General features: G+C 50.9%; 1 protein-coding gene across 1 annotated transcript; it reads right to left on the bottom strand.

The window, feature by feature from the left end:
- Positions 1 to 768: 768 nt before the first annotated feature.
- Positions 769 to 9891, bottom strand: ALDH2 (aldehyde dehydrogenase 2 family member). Its single transcript, XM_026859540.1, has 12 exons — positions 9791 to 9891; positions 8402 to 8542; positions 8052 to 8131; positions 7410 to 7521; positions 6443 to 6571; positions 5840 to 5953; positions 5363 to 5465; positions 4471 to 4655; positions 3560 to 3724; positions 3091 to 3248; positions 2233 to 2347; positions 769 to 1315 (listed from the first exon to the last, which is right to left on the bottom strand). The coding sequence occupies exons 2-12, from the start codon at positions 8474 to 8476 to the stop codon at positions 1283 to 1285; spliced, it is 1269 nt and encodes a 422-aa protein (XP_026715341.1). The 5' UTR covers positions 8477 to 8542; positions 9791 to 9891; the 3' UTR covers positions 769 to 1282.
- Positions 9892 to 10608: the final 717 nt, after the last annotated feature.

The following is a 10608-nucleotide window of genomic DNA, read 5'->3' as shown; positions in this document are numbered from 1 at the left end:
AGCCTCCACCACTGCGGCGGCGCGGTTTACAGGCGGCCGCCAACACCCCTAAAAGCGCGACATTGCCATCAAAGCCCCCATCGGACCTTCGAGATTTCGGGCGCCTTATAATGACGTCAAGAGGGCGGGGGCAAAGCGAAGCTGTGCGGCCCGGCCCCGCCCCCTGCCGGGGAACAACGAGAGGGGGCGGCGCGAAATCTCGCGAGATCTGGGAGCGGGGTGAGATCTGTGGGAGGAGCGAAATCTCGCGAGATCTGGGAGCGGGATGAGATCTATGGGCGGCGCGAAATCTCGCGAGATCTGGGAGCGGGCTGAGACCTGTGGGAGCAGCGAAATCTCGCGAGATCGGGGGCGGAGCCGCCGCCTTGAGGGGGCGCGGCCGGGCCAGCGCGGGAAAGCGCCTCGCAGCCGCCGCCTCACGCCCCCAGCCGTGGAGGGGAGCGTCGGCCCCGCACAGCGCACCTGCCCTTCAGCGCCGCTCTTAATCCTTTTAATCTTAAAAGACGTCGCCCACCGCAGCCCCAGCACGCTCCTGAGGCACCGGCCACCCTCATCGCCCCCTTCTCGTGGTGCGTGCAGCCCTTCTGGCCTTGCCGGGGGCAGTTACAGGTCTAGGCCTTCCCCTAACGTTAAGGCAGGGAAAGCGGGCGGGGAAGAAAGCAAAAACTTTTATTAAATTGCGTGAGGCAGGGGGCGATGGATGCGAGGAAGAAAATACAAATCTGCGTGTGTGCCTCACCAACACAAACCGCTCCAACAAAGGTGGCGTTAACTTCACTAAGGCAAGAACGTTTATTGTTAACAGACAGAGCCGAGAACAAACTTTTACCTCAGACCGAGGCGGAGACGTCGCTCTCCTGCTCTGTTACACAACTGAGTCTCGGTTCACCTTGCTTACAGGAGAGGGACGTAGTGTTGGGTATAAAGGACAAGGAGTGTAGAGCTGTGTAAGCCAACCAAAAATTATTATAAAACCTACTGCAGGATACACAAAGCATTTAAATTTCTTGGAAAAAAAGCATATTCATCAGGTACAGGTGCAACAAGAGCACACCCATGTAATGCATTAGTACTGAATTGACTGTATTTGGTATTTTGAAAAGATAAAGCCGAGTAACATTTTTTAAACAAAAGCTCCTTCAGGCATCTTCTACAGAAACGTTTCTTAGCGCAGAGTTACATATTTTCCACCTCGTTTTGTGTGTGTTAAGAAGAGGTTTCCTTGCTTTGTATCTCAAAGCTGCACAGGTTATTTCCAAACGCATGGAGAGGCTGCTGTCCTTTAGGAGTTTTTCTGTGGAATTTTGATTGTCACCTAGGGGGAAAAAAAAAAAGTCATGTTATTATCCTGGAGACAGCATTCAGTTATATTCACTTGAAGGCTGAGAGGCAGCAGCATCTTGCAGAGGACAGTATATCCAGACCTTGGTCTGGAGATCTATCTGGGAGGCTCGAGGAGAGGTGGGGAGCTCGAAGGCTGGGTCACACCACCTCCACTGCTCTTTGAGAGGTGCCAGCAGACACACTTGTTTGTTCTCCTGTACCACGGTCACGAGCTGGGGACCCTCAACCGTTACAGGCTTCGCTGCACTGCAACTCAGAGGCCGCTGGCAAACTGCCCCTGCCCGGCAGCTCCGTCACCCTTTAGACACTGCAGCTGCAAGCAGAGAGCGTGACAGCCCTTCTGCCTTGTCTCACAGGAAATTACTCAGCCTGTGGTGACGGGATGGCCCAACACCAGGGACTCTGCTCTCGCACATGGACCCAGGGGCCTGTCGACTCCAGATGAGCAGCATTAAGTACCGGTGGTCACTGCTCAGATTCCCCCTTTTGAGTGCCCAGCGTTCATCTGCCAGCTCGTACCTGAAGCCTCTACCCATCAGGCACGCACCCCCAGCACATGCTCTTCCTGTTCTCCACAAAATAAACTCACAGAGAAGTCCACACACTTGCATTCTTTATAGGGAGAAAGAGCTAAGTGGTGCCAAGCGGTGCAGGCAACTGGTAACCTGTCAGGTCACATCCCCCTGTTCTCCACAGCAGTATAAAGCAAAGCCAGCTTTCTGTTTTAAATACAGCTATGTGGAATTGTGTTTGTGCTTCTTTCAGAAGTGTGGCTCTGATTTTGTTTTTAGAAGGAAGAATTGCAACTCTCAGGCCAGCCTATACCAACAGGCACAAATAGGAGCTACAGCAGAGGGTTGGGAAGTCCGTGGACAGAGGGATACTCACATTTTTCACCTCTACATATGCCTCCAGACCATATTCTCCCAACTCTCGCCCGTTCCCAGAGGCTTTGTAGCCACCAAAGGGGGCTTGTGCACCGAACACATCATAGCAGTTTATCCTGAAATGGAAACCAAGAATTAAGCACCTGTAGTTTCAAAACTGCTTAACGGAAGAGCCCTTCTGCAGCAAATGGACATCTCGGGTGTATACAACAGAAGGACGGCCGAATTTCTAGGCAGGATTTCTGTATTTCTCAGTTCTCTCAGTCAATTAATCAATACTAAAACCTTGTCAACCTGGAAACAGAACTGCATGAAATCGATTCACGTCTCTCATCGTCACAAGACCAAGCGTCCAGGTTGGCACCCACACCTCCCTCAGAGGACAGATATCAAAAGCACCTACTTGTTCACTCTGGATCATTAAAAAAAAGAAAAAAGAGACAGTGAGATACCCAATCTCCCAAATCTCTTGTGCTAAAACAGTAAGCAGTGATGAAGTACTGCCTTTGGCATCAGCCTCAGAGCACAGAGGAACAGCCACTGCAGCAGCCGAGACCGCGGACGTGCTCAGAGATCTAATCGCTGCTGGCACTCAGGGCCCTGCAGCAGTTGCTGCGTTGCCAGCTGCAGTAATGGATTTCTGTTTCCCCATCCCGTTCATTAATCCACAGTGGGAGCATGGAAGCTTAATATACCTAAATTTTACCAACAGTTAGTGTTACAGTTGAAGGTCTGACACTACAGTCAGTGAATCATCCGTAAAATCAGATCCAAAGCAGGGACAAAGCAGCTCAACGAGAAACAGCAGCACACAAGGAAGTTTCTAGCAGTTGAGGGAGAAGGAAGTGTTGAGGCTCACCAAACTGTTCCAGCTCGCAGGCCCTGTGACACATAATTCGCTTTGTCAAGATCCTTTGTAAAGACTGCTGCTGCTAGGCCGTACTTGGAGTCATTTGCTCTCTCAATGACTTCCTCGATTGTTTTGAATTTCAGAATCTGCATGACCGGCCCAAATATCTGCAAAATCCAAACAGAGCATGTGAAAATCGGTGTAAACTGATGGCAGCGAGTTGTGATTGATGCTGGAGTTATGTATGTATGCTAAAAGACACACGGCACGTCAAATTCAGAGTATCACTTCTTGTATTACGAAGTGCCCAGGATGTAATCTGGAGGGAAGCGTAACGTGCTGATGCTTTCCAAGAAGCATCAAGTTTCGCAGTTCATGAGTGCCCAGGGCTTGCAGGCCCGTGGTTTTTTGCATCAGAGCGGGCAAACCGATGAAGGAGCGAGCAGCTGACAGACAGAAAGGCGCTGCAGGGTCTCACCTCCTCTCTGGCAATTGTCATGTTGTCCTGCACGTCGCCAAAGACAGTTGGCTGGATGAAATAGCCTCTGTCTGCAGCGGGGTTGCCACCACACAGCAGTTTGGCTCCTTCACGCTTCCCAGTACTAATGTAACCGAGGATCTTCTTGAACTGCTCTTCATCAACCTAAGAGCCACGAGGACAGACAGATCAGCTTCACCTTTACTGGGGGTAAAAAAAGATTGGACTACACCCTGCTGTGCGGGAGACTGTGTTCTAACAACTCCTCATCTCAACAGACTGCCGAGCCAGCTTCAGAGGGAGATGGTAATTTTTAAATGCCAGCATCAGGCAGAGGTTTTGGAATAATCAGAACTGTTAATTAACTTCTCTCTCTCCTGCGCAAGCAAGGAGGTAATGGGCACTGTTCAAAGGCTGAGAGAGTTGGGGAGTTCAGCTGGAGGAGAGAAGGCTTTGGGGAGACTTTAGAGTGGCCCCCAGGGCTGAAAGGGGCTGCAGGGAAGGGGGGAGGGACTCTGGATCAGGGGAGTAGAGATAGGACGAGGGGCAACGGTTTTAAACTGACAAAGGGCAGATTTCGATGAGATCTGAGGCAGAAATTCTCCCCTGTGAGGGGGGTGAGGCCCTGGCACAGGCTGCCCAGAGAAGCTGGGGCTGCCCCCTCCCTGTAGGGTTCAAGGCCAGGTTGGACGGGGCTTTGGGCAACCTGGGCTGGTGGAAGTGGCCCTGCCTGGGGCAGGGGGTGGCAGTGGATAATCTTTAAGGTCCCTTCCAACCCAAATTCTATGATTCTATGACTCTGACTAAACAAGAGACTGAAGGATACCTTTCATTCTAATCTACTGATGCACAACGTCTCAAGATTGGGACTATTTCATGAGGTAACAGTTTGGGACATTTCCTGCTCTTACCTGAGGGCCCTGCTCGGTTTTAAAGTCAAACGGGTTTCCAACCACCCTGGACTTGGCCTTCTCAACACTCCTCTCCACAAACTCATGATATATATCTTCTTGGACATAGGTTCGGGATCCAGCACAGCAGCACTGCCCTTGGTTGAAGAACAGGGCAAAGTGGGCTTGATCCACAGCCCAGTCCACTAAGATTGGGGAGAGGAGAGAAAACAAATAAGCAAACAAAACCAACCGGAGTCCATACATGACTTCTTTGAACAAGTATCGTGCAGACTGTTGGAGCACTGGTGATGGAAGTCCTTTCAGTTAACGGGCTTTTTCCATGCTTTGGTAGGACAGAAGTCACACACAGATTTAGTTAGGACGAGGGTCTATTAAAGCACCCCATACTAGAGAAAAAATCTGATCTGAAGCAGATTACAGTTCTCATTTGAAATTATCGGGTATTAAGGACAAGTTATTTTAGATCTAGAAGGATTTCCTTCCTTACTGCCATATAAAAGCAGGTGTGTTGGCTCATCAAGACCTAAAATGAGTCCATATGCAAGAGATGAGGGAATCAGACTAGAAAAGAGCAATATGCACTATGAGAAAGAGAAAGGAATGAAAACAAAAATGGAACTAAGACCGAGGGAAGATACTGAAACCATTCTCATTTGTCAAAAACCAAACTTCTTCCCAGCACTGGGGAAGGAGTGGGAGTGAGGAAGCGCTGATACACAAACACAGCAGCTACAGTGGGAGCAGGGAGAGCTCGCTGGGTGAGACCTGCCAGGCAGTGTCAGAGCAGGAGACTCACCCAGCACAGGAGAGATTTCCTTCCCCTCCAGCTCTGCTCACAGAAAGCCACCATGAAAGGTACAGATCAAATATTACGCTAGCAGGTGCTTACTGTCTGCATCGGACATGATTATGTTGGGACTCTTTCCTCCAAGCTCCAGCGTCACCCTCTTTAGGTTACTCTCTGCTGCAGCCTTCTGGATCAGATGCCCAACCTGCATCGTGAGAAGAACAGGTATTAGGAATTAACTCCTACATACAGCAAGCCCTGGCAGGGTGGCTAGTTTTAGATCTGTCAACAGTTAATTATAATCCCTTCATTATCAGGGCTTCAAGGGAACAACTTAAGTCTGCCCAGAGTTTCACCCCTAAGAAGCAGCTCAAGGGAAACAATAGAAAGTATTCTAAAGAGGGCATCTAAAAAGAGCTTTATGTAAAGTAAAAATAGATGTCACACCCTGAGTTCAGCTGTATGTTTTAAAACGAAGTGTAGAAGGCAAGGCACCTCCCGTATTTTATACAGAAACGATATTACAGCCATGAGATATCCTCCGTATCCCAGGGCTGGAAGGTGGAGGTACTCCCTTACCTCCGTGGAGCCGGTGAAGGCCACTTTATCCACGTCCATGTGGGAAGAGATGGCGGCCCCCGCAGTGGGCCCGTAGCCGGGGATGATGTTCACCACACCTGGCGGGAACCCAGCCTGCCGGTTCACAGCAGGAGACAGCAACGTTATTCCTTTTACAAATCAAGGATTTCACCCACCCTCATCTGTTAGGAAACGCTCCCGCAGGCCTCCCACGAAGAAACAGAGCTTTTTCTACTTCACTTTCATTTCCCAGGTCTTTAGTTTTACTGCCCTGGTTATTGCAAAGTGTACAACACCTCTCCCCGCTCCACAGTTTGGAGCTAGATGCGTTAGCTTTCTAGTCACCCCGAAGGTTGTTATTTAACTGAACCTCAGAGAGTCCTTCCCTAATCAAAACTGACATCCTCTGCATACGCGTTTATAAGGACAAAGGGGTTTTTTTGCTAAACCAAACGCTAAAATACCCAAACCAATCCAGCCTTTCTTCAGAACAGACAGCCCTGCCCTGTCCCCGTCCCTCGCAGCTCACCAGTTTGGCCGCAGCACACCCCGCTCCCGCAGGCACAGCGAGGCAGCGGGTGGAAACGCAGCCTCCCCGCTCACCTCTTTGATCAAATTAGCCACGTAGAGAGCACTCAGGGGGGTTTGCTCTGCCACTTTCATCACAACCACGTTCCCGGTAGCCAGGGCAGGCCCAAGTTTCCATGCTTGCATCAGCAGCGGGAAGTTCCACTGAAAAACAAGAAAGCATTTGCTGGTTTGATCTGGAAAGTTTCCGATTAATCAGTCAGTAACCAGCGAGCTTCATTCAAACCAGCTGCAGCACCCATGGGAGCAGTCTTTGATCCTTCCCTAGCTGCTCTTCAACATTTGGCCCCTTTTCAAGCTTGTCCAGGAAATCTGTACTCTGAAGCGCGAGGTGTTCTCAGTACCACTGCAAAACCCCATCTTTTGGGGGCACTGATCTTTACTGTCAGTTTAAATGTTTTTTTGAAGCGTTTTGAAAGAAAGCCTGTTCGTAATGACAGGGCAGCGCACGCAGACCAGTGAGGCGTTTACAGTCAGTTCTTGCTCAATGCAAATATGAAAAACATGCAAATCCATGATGCAATAGCCTGAATCCAGCTACTCCTACAAAGAGGCAACATGGATTGTTGTATAAATACGGCTCTGCTGTCGACAAACCCCCTCACCATGCTTGCTGTTACCCAAATAATTTCACGTCCATACAGCTGAATTTTGCACGTTAGCTCTCTGTCCTCATCCCACGGAATTTTGGTTTTAATGCTAGGTAGTAGCCGCATTAACTCCTATAAAGGCATTTCTTTTATTTTATTTTTTTTTAAATCAGAAGGTACAAAGTAAATCTTCCTCAGAGCCCACGAAATCAACGGGCAGTTCTATACTGCCAGAGCAAAGTATCAGCCCTCCAAGCTGGTGCAAGCACTTTCCCTACCACGGGAAGGAAGCAGAGGTTAGCAACAGATAACACTTTGCATTGTAAGACAACTCGTCACAATAACACAGAATTCTTGAAATGCTGCAAGAACCACTGATACATTTTACTCACCGGGATTATCTGTCCACAAACTCCCACTGGCTCATGTCTTGTGTAACAGAAGAAGTCTCCATCTAACGGGATTGTTTTGCCATGGAATTTATCTGACCAGCCTGCAAAGTATCTAGCAACAATAAAATTTTGGTCACGGAATTTAAAATAACACGTCTTCTGTCAGCAGAAAACAAAGAGACACTTCCTCCAGTTATTTGCTTTCCACCCTTCTTCAGTCACTCCATAAAACACATACCAGTACAAATATTTCCCAAACAGGTTGTTTTAAGAATGGACAATAAATATTTCTCTCTCCTGCCGTTGCCAGCACTTTGCATAACAAATTCTGTCATCCCTGTGCTGTAACACAGATCACCTCCATTAATGTGAGACCTGTGTATAGCAAGAGAGAAACGACTGTGTAACAAAAATCCTTTGGAAAGCCACAGGAATTACAGCCTCATTCTTAGCAAAAAAATAAAACCAGAGGAAAACCAGGGGTCTGACACCTGTTACGGACCAAATGAAACCATCCAGCCCTGTCACCCACAGCGCTTGAATCGGAGCCCTCTGGTCTCTGCACGAGCAGAGGTTCAGCCACCCTGGGCCAGCTGAGCCCGAGCGTGGAGCAGGAAGAGTCGTTGCGGCCTCCACACCTACCTGAGACACTTGACCACCATGTCCAAATCCACCAGGTAGGAGATAGAGTAGGGCTTGCCATTATCCAGAGTCTCCAGCGCCTACAAAAGAGCAGCGAGATTGCCTGAAGAGCCAGGTGGGGAGAGTCACGCGTATAGATTCAGATTCGATTCTCCATTTGTGCTTTGGATCAGTTCTGCATGTTGAGCATTGCGCTTTCAGCTTCCCAAAACTAAATCCCCATCCCTTGAGGTCTCTCTCACAGTTTTAGCTGTGGCTGAATTCCCCCTCACACCCGATGGGCCCAAACCCCGCCCCCCGTCTCCTCCTCTTGTTCCCCCAGGCTGGGGACCGCAGAGCGCGATACGCACCGCCAGGTAAGCCCGGTCCCTCTCGATCAGGTCAGCAAGACGATTCAGCAGCTTCCCCCGATGAGAAGCATCCATCCTCCTCCAAGGCGAGCCCAGCTGGAAAGCTGCCTTGGCTGCCTTCACCGCCTTGTCCACATCTGCCTGCGGAGGAGCCCAGGCATGGGAGTGAGAACCAGCCCCCCTCGCGCTCTCGCGATACCGCTGAAGCCGTCCCCAGTCTCCAGGAGAAGACACAAGTGGCTGCTAGTACCAGCCTTTCTCAGGGCAACAACTCGCAGCCTTGACAGCTGCCTCCCTGCAAAGACACTCATCAGTCCCAGGGCAGGGGAGCGCAGGGGCTGCCGCCCCTGGGCCACTTGCCCCACGAGCATCAAACCGGGCACAGCTTTCTCACCCCGGCTGCACCCGCGGGGAAGAGGGAGCTGAAGCGGCAGCGAGACGGGTGGGTGCAGCAGCCACCACCTCCCCCTGTGCTTACTCTGCCATTTCTGCTATGCAGAGTGCAAATATTGTCAAGTTATTTCCGCAGTGTCACGTGCTGGGTTAATATTTGCATCCTAGAACGAGGTATGGCAAAAGCTCTGGAAATGGGCTTTTGACACACATCAGGACTTGATTTCGCCAGCACACTCTGAAGAAGGTTTTTTTTCTTGATCGGGTATGTCTAATCCATCATTTTGTCCTGTCAGGGCATTAACTGGTTTCGAGCTGGTTCTCTGTTCTAGCTTGCTGTAATGGTCCCGCCAGGACAAGCCAGACTACCACAGACAAGCAAAAACAAAGGGTTTCCCTCACTCACCCCTCCCTTGGGGAACACAAACAAGTTTCCAGACAGTAGAAAGAACCCCAAATTACTGGGAAACACCACCTCAGCTCTGCCACAGACTCCTAGGAGGGCCTTGCATAAGGCGTGGGATGATTACACGACCATCTCTTTCTCTTTTTTTCATTTCCTAGGGCTGGGGACAGTCTCCCACTGCACGTGGGGGCTGTTCAGGGGAATCCTGCCCTTTTGTCTCCTCTGGGTCACACCCCCAACACAGCACCCACGGGACCACAAAGGCCCCAGCAACCTCCCCCCACAGCTGCTCCCCGACCTCCCCGCTCAGGCTCCGCTGCGCACCACAGCTGTTCCTCTCCACCTTTTCCAGTCCCAGTTCGGCACTGGTAAGAGGCAAAGCCAGAGGGTTTTTTCGTTGAAAGCAGTAGTTAAGGAAGAACACAAGCAGCACTCGATGTGGTATTTGTATTGCTCAGACATTTACTGCCGCAAATGCAGCACACGGCAGAGCTGCCGTGGTGGGGGGGGATGAGTTAATGCCTCCCTCTGCCGTCCCCGCGTACCTGCTCACGCAGAAAACAAACCCACCCCCTCAAGAGAACATTTACCTTATCGCCCTCAGCAACCTGGCAGATAACTTCTCCTGTTGCTGGATTGACAGAAGGGAAGGTTTTCTTACTGACAGCATCGTGCCATTCATTATTTATGAAAATCTGCAACAACAACAACAAAAAAAAGCCAAACAGCGTTAAGCCTCGGAGCCAGACCTAGGCGAAATCAGTGGGAGCCGTACTCATTTGCGGGATGTTTAATTAAAAGGGACTCAAACCTGTGTGGGCTCCAGGACTGCACCGGGGTGAAGGAGATATTTTAGCCTAAAAGCACAGACCGAAAGACGCAGCCTCAAAGCGAATAAGAAGAATTCACATCTCGGCAAACGGCATGAGGACTGGAAGCAGTTCCCGTCCCAGTAGGTCCCTGCAAGGCCTGGAAGCCTGGCTGGAGCCACACAGGGACACCGGGAGCCTCAGGAGACCCAACGGGGGGGAAAATGCTTCAGGCACGGACGATGCCGATGACTTTGTACTCAGCACGAAAGCTTGTGCGGCGATTTCCCTGGTTCACCAACTTCAGGCGCCGTTTCAAAACGGAACCAGGCGCCGAGAGCAGCTTTTCACCAACTCTTTCTTTCTCTTTAAGGGCAAACTTGGTTTTTGGGGTCCGTGCCAAGCGTCGGGGCAAAGCTCGCGGTGCTGGAGGCTCAGCCAGGGCCGCTCGGGAGAGGAACTCCCGATCCGCCGCAGCACCTGGCAGGGTGATGGCCCGGTGTCTTCGCCGGGGGTGCCGGGACGGGCCCTGATCCGTGCGGCCGTCCAGCACCGAGCCCGGCGCCTCCCTCCGCCCGCGCTCTCCCGTGGGGTTGTCC

This window comes from Athene cunicularia (genome assembly GCF_003259725.1).
Source record: "Athene cunicularia isolate RWA chromosome 15 unlocalized genomic scaffold, athCun1 chr15_part1, whole genome shotgun sequence".
Classification (NCBI taxonomy): Eukaryota; Metazoa; Chordata; class Aves; order Strigiformes; family Strigidae; genus Athene; species Athene cunicularia.
Note: the sequence above shows the minus strand (reverse complement) of the source record. Positions and strands in the feature narration are given on the sequence as shown.